Below are 23,784 nucleotides of genomic sequence, written 5' to 3'. Positions count from 1 at the left end.
ATGTTCCCAGCTCTTTTCATTTTTTATTTTGAGACACGGTCTTGCTAAGTTGCTGAGGCTGGCCTTAAAACTGAGGTCCTCCTGCCTCAGCCTCCCTAAAAACTAGGATCACAGGCATGTATTAGGTGCCTGGCTGGGGCCAGCACTTCTGAACACAAGGGCCGGGTGGGCACCAGGGCAGAGGGCTTGATGAGGGAGAGAGAGGATTTAGCCAAGGAGGCCAGGTCTAAGGGGAAAGAGGCCCTAGGACAGCAGAGGTGACCATAGTGTCAACCCAGGGTCCTGGCCTGTCCTTCTCTCCAAGTGTCGAGTTGGTGGGTCCTGTTGGTGGCGTTGGCGGGTCCTGTTGGTCCTGGCCACTTGCTGCATCTCCTCACCTACCTACCCCTGCCATCTGTCGGCCCTGGGAAGCGTGCCTGGGCCTGGCGTGGCCCTGTCTGGTCTTGGCCTCTTAGGGGCAGATCACGAGGTCCAAGCAGATGCAGTGAAGACCCTCATTACTGTCTTGGCCCAAAGGCTGCCCACCCAGGTCCAGGAGGGCCACGGGGCTGAGCGGTGCCCAGGAGGCTCCCTGCAGGAGGGGTGGGTGGGGGGCAGAGTCACGGGTGGCCACTGCGGCCAGAACCCAGCTGCTCCAGGGGACCCTCAGGTGCTGGCTGGTGCTCAGGGTTCCTGGCTGGGTTGGGGGCCTGGGTGTGTGTGTCTGGGTGGTGGGGACGCGACCCCTCAGTGAGCCGGAATCTCAGGGGGAGGCGTCTGCAACCTCTGGCCCGCTGTGGCTGCAGCCTTCTGGGGTGGGGGCCGGGGAGGCAGGAGGGGCGCTCGGCTGGCCTCTGGCTTCTCCGTGCCAGGATCCCGCAGCTGAGCTGGGACTGGCCACCTGCTGGCTGCATCAGCCCTGGGAGTTATAGGCAGAGCCTTAGTGGACTTCAGGGGTGGCTTCTCCCCTTAGAGTCTCCAGTCTCAGATACGCTCTTTGTCCAGTGTGTGTTTCAGTTAGAATCAGTATGTGAGTGACAGAAAAACCCACATAATGGTTTAAAATAAGACATTTATTTGGCTCTCACATAAATGAAGTCAAGTGGTGTTCATCCCAGGTTTATTATGATGGCTCTGTGGTCATCCAGGACCCAGGCTCCTTCTGTTACTGTGCCACCAATCTCAAACATGGCTTCTGTACTTCGTGGTACAATGTGGCTGCCTGAGCACCAGCCACCAATATGAGCATTACAGTCAGCTAAAGGAAGGAAGTGGGGGAAGAGGGGCGTGCTCCATCTCCAGAGTCACACAGGATACGTCTCTGTTTGTCCTGTGGGGTGGAATTTAATCAGATCCCTGCACCTAGCCTCAAGGGAAGACTGAAAACATAGTCTTTCATCTGGATGGTCATAGGTCATGCTTAAAGTCAGAGGGTCTGGTTGCTTAGGAGGAAGACCCCACAGACACGGAAGTGTGACTAGCTGTCCTCGCCACAGTGCACAGCCTGCGTGGAGGGCTCGAGATGCTGTGTGATTCCCAGCTGAGGGGAGTGGGCCTGGGGCCCCCCGACTGGGCCCTGCCTGCAGCTTCCGGGCTTGAGGTCCGCCTTGGAGCAGTGGTGGTGGCAGGAACACGTCCCCCCTGGGGTCTCCAGCAGCGAGAGGATCAGTTTGATGATCAAGGCCAGCCACGCCATCCCAAAGAGGATCCAGAGGGACACTATGTTCTTGTACCACAGTGGGTATCTCCGGGAGGGGTCCATCCCTGGGGAGGGGCAAGGTCAGCGGCGGGGGCCTGGGGAAGTCAGGGCCACAGGCCCAGAGACGGGAGCCCGAGGCGTCCACGCGACAGTGCGGGGGCATCAGGCTGACCCGAGATTCCAGGCCTGTGGTCCCACCGAGGGTTCAGGAGCCTCCTGGGGTGGGCGCCTGGAAGCTGACCTCCCTCTGTCTTCCCTAAGGACTCATCCAGGTCCTGTCCCTGCGCTTCTCAAGGTGTCCCCGGCCCCAGCAACCCGGAGACCTGGTTAGAAATGGGGCCACCCCTGCCCTTCCCGATCAGCAGCTCTGGGGTGGGCCCAGCAAGCTGTAGGTAGCGGTGACCTCCAGGGGACTCCCTGGGCCCAGGGGACTCCCTTGTGCTAATCTCCATGTTTGGTTTCCCACTCTGGAGGCCCCGGGGTATGGAGCCGCCTCTGTCCTGGCCGCCGAGTGGCTTCCCTGTGACCCCGGGTGCTGACCTCTCTCCTGGCTTTCAGGATGAAGTCCTGGTCCTGGTCCCCAGGCCCCGCCCTCCTCTCCAGCACCCTCTGCTCTGTCACCGGGGCCTTTGCCTGGCTTCTGCGTCTGTCTTCCCTGGGCCTGAGGACTTGCCGACCCCGCAGCCCGGCTCCTGGCGCCCTGCCCGTCCTGGAGTGTCCTGCCCAGGGAGCAGACTGGCCCCCGCCGTCCTCGCGGCCCACAGGCCTTTGCTGGGCCTGCTGCTTTCTGTCTGTGATGGTGACCGAGGAGCCCCTCACTGACCCATGGGGACCTGGGGCTCAAGTGGCTGAGGCGCTCAGGACGGTTCCCCGGGCAGGACAGGCGCTGACCTCGCTGGGTCAGCCGCTCTGCACTGGGTGGTGGCTGGGGGGGCAGGCGGGGTCACTGTGGACGTGGGTGACTCCCCTCCGCCTTCTGCTCCCTGGGTGTCCTCATCAGACGGCCACTCACAGGGTCACGGGGTGGGGCCTGCCCTCCGAGTCCCTCTCTGTCCTAGTTCCCATCCACCCACCCCCTGCTGGCTCCAAGACAGACCCGGCTGGTCTCCACGGCGGGCACCTCTCTGGACCCGGCGTGGCACCGAGGCTGCAGCCCAGCGCTCCCGGCAGCGGGCAGAGCGGGATTGGATTAGGCTGATTGGGTTACGGGCTGATTCCGCTGCGGCCCCAAATGAGATCAGCTCCGGCCTCCCTCCGCCAGCTCTGCTCGGGCACCGGGGTGGGGGCACCCTCCTCCACCTTTATTTCATTTTTTTTTTTTTTTTTAGCTGTAGTCGTCACAGGAGACCTGGCAGCTGGCATGCGCTTAACCCAGTGCAGATGCGACGTTGGAGGCGGGTGCAGGGCTGGCTGTGAAGCCCAGGTCCTGTGGCTGCTGGCCCAGGGACAAGGGTCGACCCCAGCCCTGGAGGACGAGGAGAGCTGAGATTTGGGGAAGAGGAATGGAAGGTTCCGGAACACTCGTGGTGTGAGGTGCCGGGTGGGAGCCTAACTCGGTCTGCGCTGCCTTTCCTGCCCCAGGGCCGTCTCCCTGCCCTTCCCTGGGCTCCAGTGTCTCAGGCACCCAGGGAAGGTCTGCAGAGGAGGCGAAGAGGGCTGCAGGGTCAGCCAGGCTCGGTGGCGCATCTCTGGAGATGTGGAAGGGGCAGCTGCTCCTTGTCCCCGCCCCTGTTTCATGTGGCTGGAGAGCAGGGGAAGAGCACAGGGTTGGGAGGGGGAGACTGGACCACATCGAGGGCCCTTGCTGGCCTAGTTGTGGATTTGGGGACTTTATCCTAAGACTATGGGAAATATTGAATGTTTTCAGAAGAGTTGGGCAGGTGACATGATGTCACAAGAGCCAAGCAGACAAGGATCGAGGCTATACAACTCCATGGATGCTTGTGCAGTTGTACCCAATAGTCCTGCTTGGGCTATCGGAATGGCCGTGGACATAGAGAAGGGAAGACAGATTAAAGAACCTGCAAGGGCGCAGCTGTGGCCTTTGGAGCTCCTGGGCTCAGCTTTCCTCACGTGTGTCTTTCTACTCTGAAGGTAGAAGTGGGAATGTGACCCCGTTGGAAGAGACCTGCCCAGGGCTTTCTTCCCAGAGTCACAGCCCTGCTGCCAGGGTCAGGGAGACCACAAAGGGGCCGCATGAGGTCCCCAGCACTGTTTCCCTCTTCCTGGGGAAGGAAAAGATCAGGAAAGAGGATCTTGCACCCAGAGGCCAGAAGGCCCTGTTGGGGTCTTGGTGGCCACCTAGCCAGTCCCTCACTTTATAGACAGGGACACGGAGGCCCAGAGAGGGGTGTGTGAGGCCATCTGGAACAAGCATGATCTGTTTGGAGTCAAACAGATTAGAATTCATATCTCGCTGTGCATCCCAGGCAAATAGTTTGGCCTCTCTGAGCTTTAGCTTCCTCCTCAGTAAATAGGGGGTGATGGCTGTCAGGGGGTTGCCTGGGAAAACCTCTCTTCAGTGTTCCAGGCTGGGTTCTGTCACTCCTCCTCCCTCCAGGGCCAGGGGTCTGGGAGGGTGCAGCTCCCCTGCCCCCAGGGCCAGCGTGCCCGTGGCCCCTGCTCAGTAGGGACCTTGAACAGCAGCCCTCCTCCCTCCTGGAGGCTGGACCACGGAGAGCAGGGAGGGACGCCGAGGATCTCTGCTGCCATATCCCTCACTGCCACCGGCTGGACACGGCCTCTGCTTTATTTGGCAAGGCCAGGGCTTCTGGGGGCTGTCTCGCCCAGGTCTCCCCGGCCCTCGGGCGGTGCTGGCCCTCGGTGGCTGCTGATTGTTCTCCAGGCCAGCGGGTGGGGAGCTGGGGTTTGGGGAGCCTCCTGATGCACCACTTGATTCCCGAGGGGGTCCCAGGGGCGCTGGGGTGGGCGAGGTGGGCTGCAGGGAGGGGGTCGGTCTGCGCTTCTCTGGAGGGGTCTCAGGACAGCAGAGGCCTGTGGACCAGAGGGCGGCTCCATGCTGGGCGAGACGGGCAGGAGGCACCTGAGCCCTGCCTGCCCCAGGGAGCGGAGCAGCTCAGGAGGCTGAGGCAGGAGGCTCTCGAGTTCAAAGCCAGCCTCAGCAAAAGCGAGGCCCTAAGCAGCTCAGGGGGACCCTGTCTCTAAATACAATATGAAATAGGGCTGGGGACATGGCTTGGGTGGCCGAGTGCCCCTGGGCCTCCAGGCCACCCCCACCACTCATGGCCAGCCACCAGGCGGTGTGCAAGGCCGGGCCACCCGCCGTCCTGGGGGTCTCACCGATGACGTAGTCTCCGAAGCCCACGGTGCTCAGGGTGATGAAGGAGAAGTAGAAGCCCTCCAGGTAGCTCCAGCCCTCCATGTGGGAGAAGAGCAGTGGGGGCAGCAGCAGGAAGAGCAGGAGGCCCGACAGCAGCGCGCAGGAGCCCGCCAGCCAGCGGGCGGGGGCCGGGCCCTGGTGCACACAGCGCCCGCCTGTGGCCTCTGCCCGGGGCTGGGCCTCCGCCAGCGGATGCAGGGTCTGAGCTGGGAGCTGGCCCAGTGCTGCTCCCCCACTCGGCAGGGGCACCCAGAGCCCCCTCCCCGGGCTGTGCTCTCCAGGTTCCTAGCCGGGGGACACTCCTGGCACCGTGTCCTTCCCCGTCCCTGCCCCGCGATCACCAGACACCTGATTCTGGCCAGCGGCCCCCAGTCCCTCCACATCCCGGCCAGTCCCCTCTGGCCCCACCCCTCGCCACCAGGCACCCTGGTTCCTGCCGCAGCGCCCCATCCTGAAGGGACCCGTCCCCCAACCCCAGCAGCCCCTCCCTCACCTGCCAGGTGCCCCCTAGCCGCTGGACACAGCGGTGGACCCCCCGCTGCATGAGGTGGCCCAGGCGATTGAGCACCACGAGGTTGAGCGGGATCCCCACCAGGGCGAAGAAGATGCAGAAGAGGCGGGCGGCCATGGTCTGGGGACTCAGGTTGCCGTAGCCTGGGGCGAGAGGGCTGCCTCAGGAGAGTGTCCTGCCTGACCCTGCCCGGTCCCCACGGGCCTCGCTCCATGCCCCTGCAGACGTGGGCAGCTGGGACTTGTTGGGGGCCCTAGACACCGTCTCCTCTGGGCACCCCAAACCACCCCTCGAGATCGCGGCTCTGTTGTACAGGAGGGAAGGGTAGCTCCGGGGACCTTAGCAGGTGTGCAGGTCGCACCTGCCCGCGGGGAGTCTCCTCTGTCCTGCCTCTTGGGTTGGCAGGGAGAAGGCCCAGCCTCCAGCAGCTGCCCCTTGGGATCCTCTGCACACTCGAGCTGAGGCCGGCACATCCAGGCTGCGGCCCCTGTGGCCAGGCAGGGTGGGGCTACTTCAGCTGGCTGCCTTGCTCTAGGCTCTGTCGCTTGGCTGACACTGTCCCTGGGCAGCACCTCTGCAGTCTGTGGCCCTGATCCCATGAGCATCCCCCTCCCCGTCTCTTCACGGCGTCGGACCTGTGTGGGGGTCTCCCCGCTCCCCCACCTCTGCCTTCCTATCTGCTGCACACCACATCCCCTCTGAATCCGATTCCCAGGGGAACGGCTCCCTCCCCCCGCCGTGGGACTGATGGACAGATGGTGGAACATGAGCTGTCCTCGGGGAGGTGGTAGTCGGGACCTCTGGTCTTGGAGATGAGTGGGGGGAGGCCAGGGAGCATCGTCCTGGACATTCCTCCTCCTTCTGTCTCCACCCCCTCCCTTTTATTTGGTACCATGGATTGAACTCAGGGTCACTCAGCCACTGAGCCACGTCCCCAGCCCTATTTTGTATTTTATTTAGAGACAGGGTGTCATGGAGTTGCTTAGCACCTCGCTTTGGCTGAGGCTGGCTTCGAACTCGCGATCCTCCTGCGTCAGCCTCCCGAGTTGCTGAGATTACAGGTGAGGGCCACGGCTCCACCCTTCTTTTTAATTTTGATTAAAAAAAATTTTAAGAGATAGGCTCTTGTTATGTTGCTCAGGTTGACCTTGAACCCCTGGGCTCCAGCCATCCTCCTGCCTCAGCCTCCAGGTAACACACCACTGCAGTGCTCCCCTGTGCCCACTGCTGCCCCCTTCGTCCCCACCACCACAGTCTGGCTTTTCTAAAGTGCCAACCCAACTCTCCTCACCCAGGCCACCACCGCCATCGTCCTCATGCCTGCCGGGGAACCTGCACACTCACCAGCCTGACTCTGAGAATCTGGGGCCTCACCCTCCCAGCTCTGGTCATACTCCTGCCCCAAACCCTCCAGTGACTCTGTGCCTTTGAACCTGATGCGCCCTCGACCAAGGGCCCACTTCCCCCCTGCCCACCTAGAGATGACCCTTCCTGACCCGAGTCCTCAGTGGTGGGCTCCTTGGCCACGAGCCCTCAAAAGTGCACATGGGGCCGGGCGCGGTGGCACACGCCTGTCATCCCAGCAGCTCAGAAGGCTGAGGCAGGAGGATGGCGAGTTCAAAGCCAGCCTCAGCAACTTAGTGAGGCCCTAAGCAACTCAGCACGACCCTGTCTCTAAATAAAATTCAAAATAGGGCTGGGGTGTTGCTCCCTGGGTTCACTCCCCAGAACCCCCCCAAAATGCACAGATGGGGTTAGGGTTATCTTCCTGTTCTTAGCGACGGGCACAGACTTGATGCTAAGTGCTCACTGTGGCGAGTGGTGAGTGAGAAGCACCAGGTGGAATGAACAGATGGACGAGGAGTGAACAGGAGGGGAACTAAGTGAACGGAGGCCCCCCTCTGCCCTGCATCATTGCCTGACATTCCCCGGATGGGGCCAGCACAGCCACACACCCGGACCTGTACTGTAATGTTTTTTCCTGGTGCTGCGGATTGATCTGGAGTGCTCTCCACTGAGCTGCATCCTCAGCCCTTTCTAATACTATTTTTGTTTTGTGTTTAATTTTAAGTGGAGGTCTGGCCAAGTTGCCCAGGCCTCCTTGAACTTGCAATCCCCCTGTCTCTGCCGCGGAGTAGCTGGATTATTGGCGGGCACCACCACGCCCGAGGCCCTGTACCGTTGGACACCGCTGGTTCATGTCACCCCGCGTCACTGAGGGCCACTGGGACGGGCCACAGCACATGCCAGCCCCGCGTGTGGGCTTTGCAGGGAGATCTGCCGCCTGGTTTGAATCCCGGTCCTGCCCCTGGTGGGCTGCGTGGTCTTGGGCAAGAGGCTCGACCTTCCTGTCTGTGTCCTCATCTGTAAGATGGGGAGGTCAGCACCCAACAGCAGTGGGTGGAACAGGAGGCATGTTGTGCAGGGGACGTGAGCCCCCAGGAGTTCAGTGTCCCCCAGGTGCTGCGGGAATGACCGTGGTGTGGGCACGCGTCCCGGGGCTGCCTCTGGTCTGAGGTCTGCAGAGGCCTCCTCTTGAGCCTCTACCCCTCTCGGCCTTCTGAGGGTCTCTCTCCTGAAAGGTGGGGTTCATTCTGCCAGCATCCAGGGAGGGGTCAGCCCCTGCTTCTGTCCCCCTCTGCCTCCTCCCCCGGGGCTGGTCTCTGGCCTTGGGGTTCTGTCACTCAGTTCTTAGCAAGGGCATGGTGGCACTTGAATTCTGCCAGTTCTGGGGGGCCCTGTAGTTTTCCAAGGCTGATTTTTAATGGACCCTTTTCCCCCTCACTTGGTCATCCCTCGGGTCAGAGCAATTGGTGATGTCAATAGCCCCCACAAGACTGTTTAACCCTGGATGATTGCAGCTCCCCAAGAGCCACCTCCCATGTCAGCACACCTCTCGCCTGTCACCTCTCTCCCCTTTGAGGGCCTTAGCGGGCTCCTCTGCACTCTCTCTGAACTCAGCCTCACCTCCAACCCTCCTCAGCCACCTGGACCTCCTCAGTGTTCCCCAAACACAACAGCCACACTCTACCTCAGGGCCTTTGCACAGACAGAAGGCTCTTCCTCAGATACCTGCATAGCTTGCTTCCTCCTTTTGTTCATGTCTCCACATCAATGTCACTGAGGCAGTGAGTCCTTTGATGGCCTCACCATCTATAATGGTCCCCAGTCATTATAAGACCCCAAGTTTTAGGGCTTGGAGAGGATGGCCTCAGGGGCAGCCCACTGTCGTCCTCTCAGAATGCCTTCTCTCTCTCCGAGTGCCCCACGCCTCCTGTCTCTTTCTCTGTGTGAGTGTTCAGGGCCAGGGCTTCTGACCACTCTGCTGATTCAGAAAGCCCGCCTTGTCCTGTGAACTCCGAGGACAGAAGCCCCTGGAAAGAGCCAGGTGGCCCCTCCCCCACCCCGCTGGGTGTCAGACCCCAGCTCTGCCTATGTGGCCTTGAGGAAGTTCTACCACTTCTCTGTGCCTCAGTTTCCCCATCTGTGAGATGAAAATAAGCCCTATCCTTGGAGGCTGCTCCATTGGGCCCTTGCACAAGAGGACCTTGGGTGTATACCTTGGGTGTATACTGTGTGTGTGTGTAAGGGGGCTCCCCTCCTCTGCCCTCCTCACCCCCAGAGAGGGTGAGTGCCTCAGGGAAGAGCTGAGCGGAGAAGAAGGGGTAGGAGTGTTCCAGGTTGGGAGGGGCAGAGCCGGGCAGGCTGACGTCATGGGCCTGGGGCTCCCACAGTCTGGTCATGGGGACTCCTGGTGCCCAGAGGCCTCTCCTGCCCTCCAAGTGCCCTGCTGCTCCAGAACTACTCAGGTCAGGCTGCTCCAGAGCATCTTTGCTGAGACTCCTTACGGGGCAGCGTTTGCTGAGTGCCCACCGCAGGCTGGGCCTTGTACTAAGCCCCGGGAATGTAGAGATGAGCCAACGCCCTCCTGACTGTCCTTCAAGGGTCGGGGTCCGTGGAGTCTGGGGGGCCTCTGGAGCAGGCTCATGGGAAGGACTGCCCCAGTTCCTGAGTAGCCCTGCTACCCCCTTGCAAGAAGTGTGGGCTTATTTAAAGCTAGATGGAGAGTCCTCTGGGTGGTCTTGCCCTGTCCACTCTCGGGAGGACAGAGGGGGATGCTGGTGGTGGAGAGATTCCTGGTCCACCCAGAGCAGGGGCAGGAGCCCAAGTCACTGGTGGTGCCAGTCTGCCACCTAGTGGTCAGTCCAGTATCATGCAGGGGCTGGGGCTGGTCCCCAGGGCAGAGGGCGCTAGGCAACAGCATCCCATTATCTCTTGGGTTTCAGAGTGGCCAGGGCCTAGGGCTTCTCTTCTTCACACCATGACCCCAAGGTGCCCACTGGGACAAGTTCCACCTCAGTGACTCTGCAGGCAGGGCCGGCCCCAGTGGAGGAAAGGGGCTGGGGAGGGTGGTGCTGGGGACCAGGGCTGAGCCAGAGAGCTCAGGAGAAGGCCCTGGGAAGGGAGAGCTCCCCTCTGCAGGCAGGAGGACAGGTGGCCATGGCAGGGCTCAGGACAGGGGCCTCAAGTCTCTTTCACAGGGCCTCTGCTCCAGTGCACCCCTGGGGCTGTGTTGGGTGGGTTAACTGGGGGCCGGACACTCCTGGTGCCCAGAGGCCTCTCCTGCCCTGTCAGGAGACGCTCTGATCCCTGGAAGGCCGAAAGGGGAGAAAGTCCCGTAGGAACGCATTTCTCAAACTTGAACATCCCCCACAATCCCCTGGGGACCTGGATGAAATGCAGAAAGGGGTCAGTGGGTCATGGTGATGCTCGAGGCTCTTCTGCTCCTGAGGAAGAGAAACCCACTGCACTTGGAGGGGTGAAGCACTAGTAACCCTTCCAAAAGGCAACCGGCCCCCCTGCCCTCCAGGGAAGGCCGCCCTCCCCAGCCCAGCCACCCTGGCCCCAGGCTGCCCTTACCGATGGTGGTGACGGTGGACACAGAGAAGAAGAAGGAGCCCATGAGCTCCCAGCGCCCCATGCTGGTGGTGTTGCTCAGGAGGTGGGCCCCGTCTTTGTACGACTGGATGATGTCCTGGGGGAGAGGCTGCAGTGACCAACAGGCTCTGTGGGGAGACTGGGTCCCTGCACCCCCAAATACACAGCTCTCTGAGGCACAGTCCTCACAGTCACTCTTCCGTCCCAGCCTGGCCAGGGCAAGGCGCCTTGATCCCTCCGGTCAACCTGGGGGTCCCCAGAGGCAGGGACCATGGAGGTGGCTCCTTTACTCTCTTTGTCCCCATCCCAGGTCAGGGTGGGGTGGGGTACCTCTCCACCTGGTGGACAACCATCCACCTACTCTCTGCTGCCCCCTTCCTGCAGGAAGCACGCGGCCAGGCGAAACGTGGTGCTTTTAGGGGCCAGAGGATGAGAGACAGGACCTCAGCCCTCACTGGACAGAGACGTACTGAATGAACTCGTGCAACCGGTGACCGTTTGGGCATTAAGGAGGCAGTGTCCAGGATCCTGGGCAAGTTACCAAACTCCTCTAAGCCTCAGTTTTCTTGTTTGTAAAATGGAAATACTCATAGTACCTACTTCCTAGTAGTTGTGTAGGGGTTAAATTAAGTTTTTCTCTCTATATTTAGTTTGATACTGGGATTGAACCCAGGGGTGTTTTACCACTGAGCTACCTCCTCAGTCTTCCTCTTCTATTTATTTATTTATTTATTTTTGGACAGGGTCTTGCTAAGTTGCTTAAGGCCTAAGTTGCTAAGGCTGGCCTTGAACTTATGATCCTCTTGCCTCAGCCTCCCTAGTTGCTGGGATGATAGGCACACACCACTTTGCCCAGCTTAAATGAGGTCTCGTATTTGAGGACTAAAAACAGTACATGGTGTGTGGGAAATTTAATGGTTGCCATCATCACACTAATAAGAATATTTTGCTGTAAGAATTCAGAGAAAAAAGGTGTTCATTCTGGTGAAGGCAGGGACAGATGGCTTCAAGGTGAGGTGGGCTGTCCCTTGAGGGTCAGGTAGGATTGCTCTGCGTGGAAGGATATTTAGGAAAGACAGGAGGGGCAGAGGCTGGGAGGCTATCTGAGGCCTAGAGTGGGGAATTGAGAGTCAGTTGGGGGCTCAGGATGTTAATGCAGCCACCAAAGGAGCAGCTGCCAGCCTGATGCCCAGAAGAAATTTCCATATATCTGGGATGCCCCTGCCTCCCCGGCCTCACGGGGGCCCCATCCTCTGGCCTCTGTTCCTTCCGCCCACGACTTCCACTTTGGCCCTTCCGGCATCAGCGGCCGGGGTGTCCTCAGCCCTTGGTATCTACAGACTCTGAATGAAGCGAGCTCCGCTCTGCGTCCACGCTACTTCTCCAACCGGATCTACCCACTTCCAGCCCTCCTCTCCGTTGCCCTTGCCCTAGACAAGCATATCTTGGCCACCCACCCTCTGGGACAAACTTGTCCTGCCCCCCTTTCCCCCAAGTGCCGAGGATCGTGCCCTCAGTCCTGCTCACCCTTGGACCCAGGCCAGAGCCCCCTAGGATCCTCGCCCTAGTTCGCATATTTGCACCCAGGTTCTCTCTTTGGAGGAGGCAAGGTGTGTCCTTTCATTCTTCACCTACGGTGGCACTGGGACACAGGGCCGCGCACCTGGGTGCCGCCCGCCAGCCTGCCACCCACAGACCAAACGCTCCCAGTCTCCGGACCGGATCTGGACGGCCTTGGTGGCTTTGTGACCCAGGGAAGTGTGCCCTCTGTAGTGCTCATTCCCAAATTCGGATGCGGTGCGCCAAGCTTGCGTCTCCCCACAGGGTCAGTCACGCTCTCTCGCCCCGTAAAGGAGGACGCGGAGCACCGCGCTGGCGATCCTCTAGCCAGAGTCCAACCCTCCGGCTCCCCACGCCCAGACGCGCGCCCCTGTGGGGCCCCTGTGCAGCAGCTCCGCCGCTCTTCGGGATATACGCTCCCGGGGTTTCCTTTCCCGGGCCGGAGCGGACCCTCCCATCCCAGGCCGGTGCACCCCTCGCTCCCCGATCCCTCCCCAGACGCGCCTGGAGCGACCCCGCTCGCCCCTGACCCGGATCAGCAGGTCCAGCGCGTGGCTATCCAGACACGTGAAGTTCTGCAACAGCTCCCACTTGTCGCGCTGGAAGTTGCGACTAGAGTCCTCAGCCGCGCGACCCTCCAGCGCCCAGAACACGCCGGTGCCCAGCGCCAGGTAAGCCAGGTAGGCGAACAGCAGGAACAAAGTGCCCGGCACCACGCAGCCCCGACCCCTGCCCTTGTGCGCCGCTGGAGCTCCCGGTGGGTGCATGGCGGGAGAGGACAGGGGCTGGAGCTGTGGACAGGAACTGAGGTGGAAAGGAAGGGCCAGGAGCCTGGCCGGCCCCTTCTCTAAAACAGCCGCCAATGGCCGGTTTCCCCTTGGGAAGAGGAGTGCAGGGGGGTGGGACGGCCCTGCCCCACCCCCAGGATCCGATCCCAGGGACAATAAGAGGCTGAGTCCCAGGTATCTGGCTGCACTTCAAAAAATCTGTGAAGTGCCCATTTCCAGGTTAGGGAAAAGGAGATGCCACTGGGTGACCACAGGCCCTGGGAGGGAAGGGGTCCAGAGCCCCCCAGCATTTCCTGCGGCAAATAGTGGGAGGGACTACTGGAAACCGCTCTAGGGGAAGAGAAAGCAGAAGCCACGTTTATTGTCTCAGGGCTCCTGCCTAAGTCCACGGACCCTGGGACCATCTTCAAGCACTGGCTGCTTCTCAGCTTCTCCCTGAATCTTCTGTCCCATCCTGTGTACTTAAAAGAAGAGGGACTCCAACTGACTGCCACTGGGCTGTGAGCTTGGAGGCAAGAGGACCTTAACCAGGTCCTGCCTTCTTTCCCCCCAAGTCCCTCCTCCACCCAGAAAGCAGGAAGGGCCCAGGGAGGGTAAAGAGTCCGTGGGTGGGGGTCTTCAGTTTCCACCCTCTCTTGGATGTCACTGGTCCCAGGGTGTAAGCTGCGGTCCTCTGCTGCTGCGATCCTTCCCTGGGTCTCTGGCCAGGAGCTTCCTCTCCTCCACAGCTTGGCCTCTGTGGTCCCATGAGACCCCGCCGCTTAGGGGTCTGCTTGCTGTTGGGGTGATGGAAGAAGTACTGGTTGGAGTCTATGGTCTTTGGTGAGATTGGCCATTGGTGGACTGGCCCAAATCTGTCTCCTTCTGGGCTGCAGCGATGTTGCAATTCAGCCGGAGAAAGGCCAGGCCCCCAGCACATGGTCCCACGGGAGGTCAGGTCTCCATGGAGCGCCTTTTCTGGAAGGCTCCTGGGACCCGCTGGCCCTCTAGCTTCTCAGGGGGTTCTTGGAAAGGCTTTTAAGAAGACAGGGGACCAGAGGGGTCATCAGGTCAAGGGCGTACCCTGGAGGTCAGGGGAGGTCATGACCAGCAAAATGGTGGGACACCTCTTCAAAGGGTCTGGCAAGCTTTGGGAGGCAGCTGTGAGCTTCCTGTTTGCACTAAGATGGTTCCAGCGTGTTCCCCCACCCAAGACGGCCATTCTCATGGACTCATCCTCCCTGGGTCTGCTCCCACGGGACATTTTGGACACTGTGTTGGGCTGCCTGTCCGGTTGTCTGTCCTGCTAGACAGACTAAAGGCACAGGTGAGGGCAAGAATGTTCACAGTTGTACTTCAGAGCCTAGCACATAGTGGGGGCTTGGCAAATAGACCTTGTGCACCCATCCGGTGAGGCCCAAGTCAAGTTACCCTCTGTCTCCTGTCCGTCTAAGGACCCTGGGGTGGGGTATGTGGGGAGGTCATTGAAGATCTGGCCACAGTGAATGTGTTTGAGTTTTCCAGGTCACCTCTGGTACTTTTTGGACATATGTTTCCTTGTCTTCCTGGAGAGCTCTGGGCCCACCCTGGCTGGGACAGGTGTGGGGTTGGGAGAGGAAGAGGAGAGAAGGATCTCAAGAGGGCAGATGGCATGGGCTGGGAGGCTGGGAGGGACTGCTGGGCCACTAGGGGACCTCATGCAGAGATGGGCATCTTCTGAGGTCTGGGGAGCCCTTGAGGGTCAGGGGCTGTCCGGTCCTTGAGGTTGAGGCCCCTGCCGTTGAGCCAGAGCTGGGAGCACCTGTGTAGAAGCAAGGGGCCCAGGGAGAGGACCAGGGCCAGCCATGCTAGGCCCAGGAGGATCCAGACGGCTGTCAGGCTCCGGTACACCGAGATGTAACGCTTGCTAGGGTCTGTGCCTGCAGGGAAGGGGACAGCAGGTGTCTGAGGGCACAGCCAGCCCCAGGCTCCACCCAGGGATTCCCCACCAAGTAGGAGGCACTCTTGTCTTCCTCATAACAAGGATCAGCAGGAAGTCCCTGGAGAAACATGATGGGTCCCAGACCAGGGACTTCTGAGGACTGGAAATACCCTTAGCTGATAACTCCCATCTCCTGGATCCCAGCGGGTCCCCCATCCTGAGATCTGTGACTCTCATTCTCACCGACAACGTAGTCCCCAAAGCCGATGGTGCTCAGGGTGATGAAGGCAAAGTAGAAGCCCTCGCCGAAGCTCCAGCCCTCCACTCGGCTGAAGGCCATGGGCGGGAAGATGAGAACCACCAGTGTCCCCAGGATCAGGAACAGAGCCAGGCCCAGGACCTGCAGGAGCTGGGGAGAGGGAGTCTGGCCCTGAGTCCACCTGGAAGACTTCAGGGTTGCATGGGGATGTGGGAAGGCCTGGTCACAGTTAGTCCCCTGCAGACCTTGGGAGGGGGCTGTGTCTGGGGGTGTGCCATCTTGCCCAGGCCAGGGAAGGCTGGGCAGAGGAGGTGGGAGAGCGGGTCAAGGAGGGATCTGAAGACCCCTTCAGGCATGAGGACCACAGGCAAACAGGCTTCCTGGGAACTCTCATCCGGGATGGGACTGTCACCAAACTGTCCCAGATCCCTCTGCACTCTTGCTCTCCAAGCGGTGCACTCTGGAGGCATGCGGGTGGCCTAGAGGGTCCTTTGACCCCATGAAAAGTTGGTGGAGCTCTGTGATGGCCACAGAGGTTCCCCATCAAAGAAGGACTATTGGCCAGCTGTCAGCTCACTTCCGAGAAGCCTGGCTGGTGGGCACACGCTTCCTGAGAAGGCCACACCCCGTGCTGCTGGAGATGTGAAGCCCAGCCCCTCAGCCACTCTGCGGTCAACTCCAGGGCCCTCCGCAACCCCCACACACTGTGGAGCTGCCAGAGGCCACACCTTTGTCCAGCTGGAATCAGAATTCAGCTTTTCCCTCTGCCCGGTCCTGCAGCTGCCCCTTCTCTCCCACAGGTGTGTGTCCCTGCTGCCCTGCACACCAAGGCCTCTCTCAGTGTCCACCACTTACCTTTCACAGCGGGGCTGGAGGGGAGGAGGGACTGTACCTGGGAGCGCCTGGGCTGGTCCTCCCACCTCTCCAGGGTGGCCAGGTGGGCACGCAGCCCCGTGCCCAGGTGGTTGAGGAAGACCACGTTGAGTGGGATGCCCACCAGGGCGTAGAAGACACAGAAGACCTGGCCAGCCTCTGTGCTGGGGGACAGGTTCCCATATCCTGCCAGAGAGAGGGAGGGCGCAGCTATGGAAGAGAGTTAGCACAGCGCCTGGGTCTTTCTGTCACTGCTGGGCCAGAAGCTCCCCTGTTCCCATGAGCCTCGTCCATCCCACCCTCCAGAATGGACGACCTTTATTTACAGAAATCCGGTTTCTCTTTGACAGCCCAAGTCCAACGATACTGCTTCTGCGAAGCCCTCCTGTCACTCTCCTCTGACTGCACATGGCATCCTGTGGTGTTTCGTGTCATTTCTAATGATTTGTGCTGCCTTGTACTGTACTTATCCTTCATTATTGGATGGAGGACCAAGCCTGGATCCAATCCAAGTTTGTGCCCCCCCCCCCCCCATCACCTTCCTTGGAATGTTGAGGCCGGTGGACTTAATGGAATGGATGGGGAGACCTGGGATAGGAGGGCCTGGGGGTTCCTGGAGTTGGGGCCATGTGGGTTTTTGGTGGAGTGGTATAGTAGATGCTGTCAGTGCCTTGGGACACCCAGGATGTCAACTGTGCTTTGGTGGACAGTTCCTTGACCTCCCAGCTCAAGTCCTTGCATCTCTGCCTGAGGAACTTCTCTGGCCCCAGGTGTGTGCAGGGTCCAGGGCTGGGGCAGAATGCTGGAGGTTAACACACTAGGAGAGGCTTTCTGTCAGCTGGGCCCGAGTGACCAGTCCCTGGCAGGCCTGTTCTGAGGACGGCTCTCCCTAGCCTCTCAGCAGGTCCCAAGCGAGAGGTGAGCTCAGCCGCCCCAACCAGCAACCCTCTGACTTCCTCTTTCTCCACTTCCCTGCCTGGGCTTCCTGAATTGTCTCCCGGGTAACCACATCCTCTTCTCAGCATCTGCTTTTGGGGATCCCAGACTGAGACAGGGGCCTGGGCCGGGGAGCCCTGCTGCCCCACAACCCTTTACCTATGGTGGTGATCACTGTGCCTGCGAAGAAGAAACTGCTGCCGAAGTCCCAGTTGCTGGGGTTGGTGGAGTTGCCTTTGGGGTTCACGCCTTTCACCCAGGCTTCCATGATGACCTGTGGGGAGAGCGTGGGTGGTCACTGTGCACCTGTGGTCTCCAGGCTCTCCGCAGGGTGCTTCCCCATTGTCGCGTTTAATGATGTCCTTAGATGGTGTTGTTCCGACTTCACAGAAAAGGGAAGGTAGGCTCAGAGTGGCTGCGATGCCCACGGTCGCTGGACCCCAAGTCCGTGTGCTTAAGGACGGGTTCAGGTGGGTGTTTCTGGAAGGATTTGCTGGGGACCACAAGAAAGCCCTAGGGCTTTGGGGCGGGGTGGGACAGAGACCTCTGCTCTCTGAGCTTCCAGGGGAGCTGGTGGCTTTGCTCTGGCGGCCCTCTGGTGACGCAGAGATTCCACCAGAGGCCTGCAGGAAGGTGCTGTGTGGTGCGTCGTCTGCGTAAGTACTGCATGTTGCACGTGTGTCCAGGTTGTGTGTGTGTGTGTGTGTGGTTTCTAGAACCAAAACTAGACCCAGCTCCAGCTAAGCTCCTCCACCCCTGGCCAGTCCTCTTGGAGAAAGGGGAGAGCGCCCTCCTCCCCTGCCCCCAGCCCCTGTGAATCGTCCCAGGGCAGCTCAGCCTTGACGCCAGGTAGAGTCCCCGGGTCAGGGTGGGGCCACTGTGGAGGAGCGTGGGAGCTCTGGCCTCTCGTTCCTGTGGGAACCACTTCCCACTGGCTGGGTGGACATGCTTGGGCCAGGGTGGGGTGTCCCTGGTGGGCTGGGCCAGTGTGGACGTCCTCAGCAGCAGGCGGTCTGCTTCTTCTCATTTTGGCAGGAGCTGGCCACTGAAGATGTGGACTTTGGCTTCCCTCTCTTTCCCACATGCCCAGAGAGGCCAGGGCCAGACATTCCTGGACACAGCCCCTCCCCAGAGACCCGAACCCCTGCAGGCAGCACTTGCCCTAGTCCTGGGTCGTCCCCTCTGCAACCCAGGGCCCTCTACACCCCCGAGGAGGGCCCTGACCTCCCTGAGGGTACTGAGTAGTGTGGGTGGGAGGCATTTTCTTCTCTAAGAATCCACAGGTGATGGAGAGAGAGGCAGATTCACTAATTCTGGGATCAGGGAAGGCTTGTTCCTTAATATATATATATATATTTTTTATTTTTTTTTCCTTTCTTTTCATGGTACTATGGATGGAATCCAGAGGTGCTCTTCCATGAAGCTATATTCCTAGCCCTTTTTAAAAACTTTTTATTTGGAGACTGGATCTCACTGTTGCCCAGGCTGACCTCAAACTCTGGATCCTCCTGCTTCAGTCTCCTGAGTAGCTGGGATCACAGGTGTGCACCCCATGCCTGGAGTCACTTTTTAATACTGCAGTAAATTCTGTCCCTGGCGTGTGGCAGAGTTCAGCAGTGACTCCTGTTCTCCCAGAATCTTACCCCTGCATTCTCCTTCCCTGCTCAACTTCCTCTGGTAAGGATCTCTCCCAAGGCTCAGGACTGTCATGGACAGTGACGTCCTATCTTCCCTGGGGAGGCCCTGGGGGCTAAACGGTGGTACCCTGTCCAGCTGCAGTCAGACCTAGGGCCTTCCTCCTTATTTACAGAGGTAGTCAGAGCCCAGCCACCCATCCCGCCCTCTGCCCAGCTCCTGGGCTCACTCTGGGCTGAGAGAGGAGGAGGTTTCTGGGTCTCCAGGGCTCTGCCTTGTGCCCTGGGTATTGGGAACCTCTGAACCTTCCTGTCCTCTGATGTGGGCCTCCTGGAAGAGCTGGGATAGGTGTCTCGCAGCTCCACCAAGTTTTCCCAGGCTGTGAATCCTCTTGTAGGCCAGCCGTCCTCAGTCCTGAGGGAGGCCTCAGCATCACCAGATACTGCTTAACACCACCCGCGGCCCCACCCGGAGCTCCTGCAGGTCTGGGCAGCATTTCTCACACACTCCCAGGTGCTGCTGCTGCTGCTGGTCCAGGGACTGCACTTTGAGAACTACGGCTCTGGGCTAAAGGACAAGGGCCCCTCTCCGAGTCTGAATGAGAGCTCTGTGTCTACCAGTATCTGCAGCCTGGGTCAGCACGCGCCACCTCTCTGCGCCTCAGTCACCACACTATGAGCTTGAGACAGTGATAGTAGCAGCAATGACAAGAGGCCAGCTCTGGGGGTGGTGGATTGTGATTGGACCCAGCCCTGCTCCTCCCACTCCAGACACATTGTAAATGCTCAATAGATGTCTGTGATCATTTGATGACGCTGCACCTGGTCTGTTCTTTGCAGTAGGAGTGGCCACCCCCTGCACCTCCTGCTCTCAAAGCTTTCACCCACAACACCTGCTTTTGCCGTTTCTGGGAGAGGGTGGCAGAAGGGGCCCCAGGCAGGGGGTGGCCCCCTCGGCACCAGAGAGAGCCCTCGTGGGCACAGCACTGGCAGAGCTCAGCCACCCTGGCCACTGCCTGCCAAGCCCAGCTCCCAGGAAAGGAGTCTGGGGAAGGTCAGATGGTTATCTGTGTCTCCTCCCAGGGACCTGAGCCGGGAGGGGGTGGGGGAAGTGTGGAAATGAGGGAGAAGAAGACTTGATGACACTGACACTCAGTTCCTATCTGTGCAGCAGGTGGCGGCTGAGAGAGTGCTTTTAACCTGCTGTCAAATGTCTGCAGAACAGATCTGCCGCTTCTTGTCACCCTATAGGTGAGGATATTTGGGTCCAGAGATGTTAAATGACTCTCTCAAGGTCACACAGGAATCCTGTTTCAGATCTGGGACCACAATCCAGGACCAGATCCGACCTCTGATGTTCCCCTCACTCTCTGCTTCCAAATGGGACATGATCCCCTGGGTGACTGCCCAGGACCTGCCACAGGGGACTGTTCTGCCCACCCCTCGGCCTCCTTCCCCCCATCCCCCTCACCTGCACAAACTGCTCCAGGGCCCTCTGGTCCAGGCAGGTGTAGTTCTCCAGGAAGCGCAGCTTCTCAACCTGGAACTGGTCCCTGGACTGAGCTTCCGCCTGCTTCTCCAGCAGCTGGAAGACAGTGGCACCCAGCAGAAGGTAGCAGACGTAGGCCAGCAGCAGGGGCAGCACCCGGCCGCCCCAGCAGCTGGCCAGCCTAGCGCAGGGCATGGCGTGGCCAGGACCCCACCAGGACCGCGGGGCTGGCTCCAGTCAGAGAAGCGGGAAGCAGGCGAGGAGTGAGCACCGGGGACCTGCACCAGGGACCTGCGCGGGCTCCCGCCCCTCCGCCCTCCCCCGGGCACAGGTGTCCGCAGGCGGGAGTCGTGTTTGAACAGAGCGCTCAGTGCAAACAGGCCCACAGCCCCCGCCCGTTGCTCTCCAGGGACAGCAGCACGTCCGCGGGGTGGACCCCTCAGAGAGACCTACCGGTTCTCCTGGGGTCCTCGAGGCTCGCCCTCCGCCTCCGCGTGGATGGGTGCTTCTGGGCTGGACCTGATTGGCGTGTCCCCCCTGGCCAGGCCCGGTGGGCTCTCCCAGCAGCTTCATCCCTCAGGAAGGCCCCCAGCACCCAAGGCTAGGAGCTGGGGGACACCAGAATGGGTGTGGGCTGACCTTCCACTCGGTTGCCTTGGCTCCAAAATGGGGTTAAGGAGTATTGACCTGCTATTGGGGGAGCCCCAGGAAGAGCGAACTGGGTGACAAATCAGGACCAAGTGAATAGGCAAACGACAGCCTCGCTGGAGAGCAGTCCCCGTGTTGGGGCTGCTAATGACCTGGTGGTACTGGCTCCGTCCTTTGGCTTTATCACCTTTGCTGACAATTTGTCTTGCTTGGGACCCTCAAGCAGGCCACCTGCAGAGCACATGGTGCTGGTGGGACCTGAGGGTGAACAGAAACGAATCTAAAAGTACATCCCAGCCCTGGGGCGCTACCGCAGCTGTCTGCAGGGGTGGGATGGCGCTGCTTGCTGTCCATGCTTTATCTTCTCTGCTCCTGTGTATGTGACAGCTGGATCGAGATCGCATTCACACACTGTACCATTCACCCATGTAGAGTACACAGCACAGTGGTTTGTAGTTTAGTCACAGAGTTGTGCAACCATCTCTACAACCAACCTTTTATGACCTCAAAGAGAAACTCCCCCCACTCTTTAGCTGTGACCCCTTGAGTGCCCATGTCTGACACCTCGGCCTCTGGCAACCACTAATCTGCAGTCTTTATGCGTTTCTCTATTTTGGACATTTCATATAAATGGAATCATATATTACAAGGCACTTTGTGTCTGTCTTCTTTCACTGTATATGTTTTGAAGGTTCATTCACATTGTATATGTATCAATATTTCCTTCCTCTTCATAGCTGAGCAATATTTTACAGTATGGATATACCATATTTTGGTTCTCCATTGGATATCCTGTAGATGGATATTTGTGTAGTTCTTACTTTCTACTACTATAAGTAATGCTGATGTGAACATTTGCATATGAGTTTTTATGTGGACACATGTTTTTATTTCTCTCAGGTATATGTCTAGAAGTAAGGGTCACTCTGTGTTGATTTTTTTCATATTTTTAAATTTTTTCTAATTAGTTATACATGAAAATAGAATGCATTTGACACATACATAAATAAATGGAGTTTAACTTCTCATTTGTCTGGTTGTACATGATGTAGGGTTATACAGGTCATGTAATCATATATGCACATAGGACAATAATATCTGATTCATTCTACTATTATTCCTACCCCCATGCCCCCTCCCCAATTTGATCAGTTTTGACATGTATATAACCAATACAATCAATATAAAAAGCATTTCCATTACTTTTCTAAAATTTGAAATCATACAGACTGTGTTTCCTGCATGATTTATCACATTAGAAATCAATCACCTTAAGGTATACAGAGCCCCACCCCCACTTGTCAACTACTTCAAAATTAAATGATGCACTTATAAATATCTCAGTGGTCAAGGAAGAAAGCACAAGAAAAGTAAATAAAAGTGCTTTGAACTAAGTGATAATAAAAGCTTAAAATATCAGGATCTCTGGGATGAAATGGTCTCAGATGAACATTTGTAACTTAAAGTAGTTGTAGCAGAAAGAAGCTAGAATAGCATTCAAATTATTTTCAAATTATGTAGTAGGAAGGAAAAAATAAGAGTAGGAGCAGAAATATATGACATAGAGAAGAAATAATACAGCTATAATTTGATAAATCAAATGAGTCTAATTAAGAAAAAAGGAGGAACACAAAAATTAATATCAATGGAAAGGGAGCTATCAAAATAACCTTCAGATGCTAAAACTATGTTAAAGTAGTATTAAATAGTAGTATACAATTGTATGCCAACGTATGTGATAGCTTACATAACACGGTTTATATTAGAGAAGGATCTATGTGCTAGTGAGAAGAAAGTGTATTAAGTCATTGATGGATAAAATATTCTATATATGTCTGTTAAGACTAAATTATCAATTGTAATTTTTATTTCTGTATCTTCTTTATTTAGGTTTTGTTTGGAGGATCTATCCAGTGGAGACAGAGGCATATTACCCAGTATTATTGTGTTGTGGTTTATTTGATTCTTGAGATTGAGCAGGGTTTGTCGTCTGATGTATGTAGACGCTCCATTGTTTGGGGCATAAATATTAATGGTTGTTATGTCTTGTTGATGTATAATTCCCCTAAGCAGTATGAAATGGCCTTCTTCATCCCTTCTGATTAACTTTGGCTTTAAGTCCACTTTATCTGATACGAGGATAGAAACCCCTGCTTGTGTACATGATCCATGATCCACGTGAGAGATGTTTTCTCATCCTTTCTCCTTCAGTTTGAGGATGTCTTTGCCTATGAGGTGAGTCTCTCAGAGACAGCATATTGTTGGGTCTTTTGTTTGTTTGTTTGTTTAATCCAATCTGTCAGTCTGTGTCTTTTGATTGATGAGTTTAGGCCATTAACATTCAGGATTATTATTGAAATATGGTTTATTTTTGGTTTTTAACTTGACTTGGTTTCTCCTTTGATTGGCTTTTCATTTAGTGTACTTCCTCCTTTGCAGATTTTCATTGTTGTTTTTCATTTCCTCTTCAAGGAATATTTTGCCAAGAATGTTATGTAGGTAGGCTTTCTTGTTGTAATTTTTTTTTTTACTTTTGTTTATCATGGAAGGTTTTTATTTTGTTACCAAATCTGAAGCTTAATTTTGCTGGATACAAGATTTTGGGTTGGCATCCATTCTCTTTCAGAGCTTGGTATATGTTATTCCAGGACCTTCTAGCTTTGACTGTCTGGGTTGAGAAATCTGGGGAGATCTGATTTGGTTTCTCCCCATATGTAATCTGAAACTTTTCTTTTGTGGCTTTTAAAATTCTCTCCTTATTCTATATGCTAGGCATTTTCATTATAATGTGCCTTGGTATGGATCTATTGTAATTTTGTACATTTGGTGTCCTGTAATCTCTTATATTTGATTTTCCAATTCATTCCTCAGGTTTGGGAAATTTTCTGATATTATTTCATTGAAAAGATTGTGCATTGGGGTTGGGGTTGTGGCTCAGTATTACAGTGCTTGCCTAGCATGTGTGAGGCACTGGGTTTGATCCTGAGCACCACATAAAAATAAAAATATTGTGTCTCTCCACAACTAAAAACATATTAAAAAAAAGATTGTGCATTCCTTTGGTTTGTATCTCTATGCCTTTCTCTATCCCAATAAATCTTAAATTTGGTCTTTTCATGTTGTCCCATAATTTTTGGAGATTCTGCTCATGTTTTTTCACCATCTTCACTGTGTGGTCACTTTATTTTCAAGATTATATATTTTGTCTTCATTGCATGAGGTTTTGTCTT

General features: G+C 57.0%; 2 protein-coding genes and 1 long non-coding RNA gene across 3 annotated transcripts; 1 reads left to right on the top strand and 2 right to left on the bottom strand.

The window, feature by feature from the left end:
* Nucleotides 1-1,033: 1,033 nt before the first annotated feature.
* Kcnk17 (potassium two pore domain channel subfamily K member 17) lies at nucleotides 1,034-12,869 on the bottom strand. The gene is made up of 5 exons (XM_046450798.2): nucleotides 12,558-12,869; nucleotides 10,450-10,564; nucleotides 5,512-5,672; nucleotides 4,979-5,153; nucleotides 1,034-1,743 (listed from the first exon to the last, which is right to left on the bottom strand). Exons 1-5 carry the CDS (start codon nucleotides 12,792-12,794, stop codon nucleotides 1,457-1,459), a joined length of 975 nt encoding a protein of 324 aa, XP_046306754.1. The 5' UTR covers nucleotides 12,795-12,869; the 3' UTR covers nucleotides 1,034-1,456.
* A 310-nt stretch (nucleotides 12,870-13,179) lies between these two features.
* On the bottom strand, nucleotides 13,180-20,158 carry Kcnk16 (potassium two pore domain channel subfamily K member 16). Its single transcript, XM_046450662.2, has 5 exons — nucleotides 19,889-20,158; nucleotides 16,943-17,057; nucleotides 15,867-16,033; nucleotides 14,959-15,124; nucleotides 13,180-14,713 (listed from the first exon to the last, which is right to left on the bottom strand). The coding sequence occupies exons 1-5, from the start codon at nucleotides 20,099-20,101 to the stop codon at nucleotides 14,490-14,492; spliced, it is 885 nt and encodes a 294-aa protein (XP_046306618.1). The 5' UTR covers nucleotides 20,102-20,158; the 3' UTR covers nucleotides 13,180-14,489.
* Nucleotides 15,259-19,346, top strand: LOC131424410 (uncharacterized). The gene is made up of 3 exons (XR_009227359.1): nucleotides 15,259-15,774; nucleotides 16,198-18,460; nucleotides 18,816-19,346. It is a non-coding gene; the product is annotated as an uncharacterized LOC131424410 (long non-coding RNA).
* Nucleotides 20,159-23,784: the final 3,626 nt, after the last annotated feature.

The sequence above is a fragment of the Marmota monax genome, unplaced genomic scaffold (genome assembly GCF_021218885.2).
Source record: "Marmota monax isolate L192 unplaced genomic scaffold, Marmota_monax_Labrador192_F-V1.1 WCK01_AAM20220418_F8-fsc00127, whole genome shotgun sequence".
Lineage (NCBI taxonomy): Eukaryota > Metazoa > Chordata > Mammalia > Rodentia > Sciuridae > Marmota > Marmota monax.
The sequence above is the reverse complement of the archived record's forward strand: the minus strand, read 5'-3'. Positions and strand labels throughout refer to the sequence as shown.

What these genes read in the sequence shown, in the direction of transcription:
- Kcnk17 (XM_046450798.2), bottom strand. Translation starts at nt 12,794, where the DNA reads ATGCACCCACCGGGAGCTCCAGCGGCGCACAAGGGCAGGGGTCGGGGC. An exon ending in GGCTAGGGGGCACCTGGCAG is followed by an intron (nt 5,154 to 5,511) that starts GTGAGGGAGGGG and finishes TGTGTGCACCAG; the next exon opens with GGCCCGGCCCCCGCCCGCTG. An exon ending in CTTCGGAGACTACGTCATCG is followed by an intron (nt 1,744 to 4,978) that starts GTGAGACCCCCA and finishes GCCCCTCCCCAG; the next exon opens with GGATGGACCCCTCCCGGAGA.
- Kcnk16 (XM_046450662.2), bottom strand. Translation starts at nt 20,101, where the DNA reads ATGCCCTGCGCTAGGCTGGCCAGCTGCTGGGGCGGCCGGGTGCTGCCC. An exon ending in CACAGTGATCACCACCATAG is followed by an intron (nt 16,034 to 16,942) that starts GTAAAGGGTTGT and finishes TCTCTCTGGCAG; the next exon opens with GATATGGGAACCTGTCCCCC. An exon ending in ACCAGCCCAGGCGCTCCCAG is followed by an intron (nt 15,125 to 15,866) that starts GTACAGTCCCTC and finishes CCCTCTCCCCAG; the next exon opens with CTCCTGCAGGTCCTGGGCCT.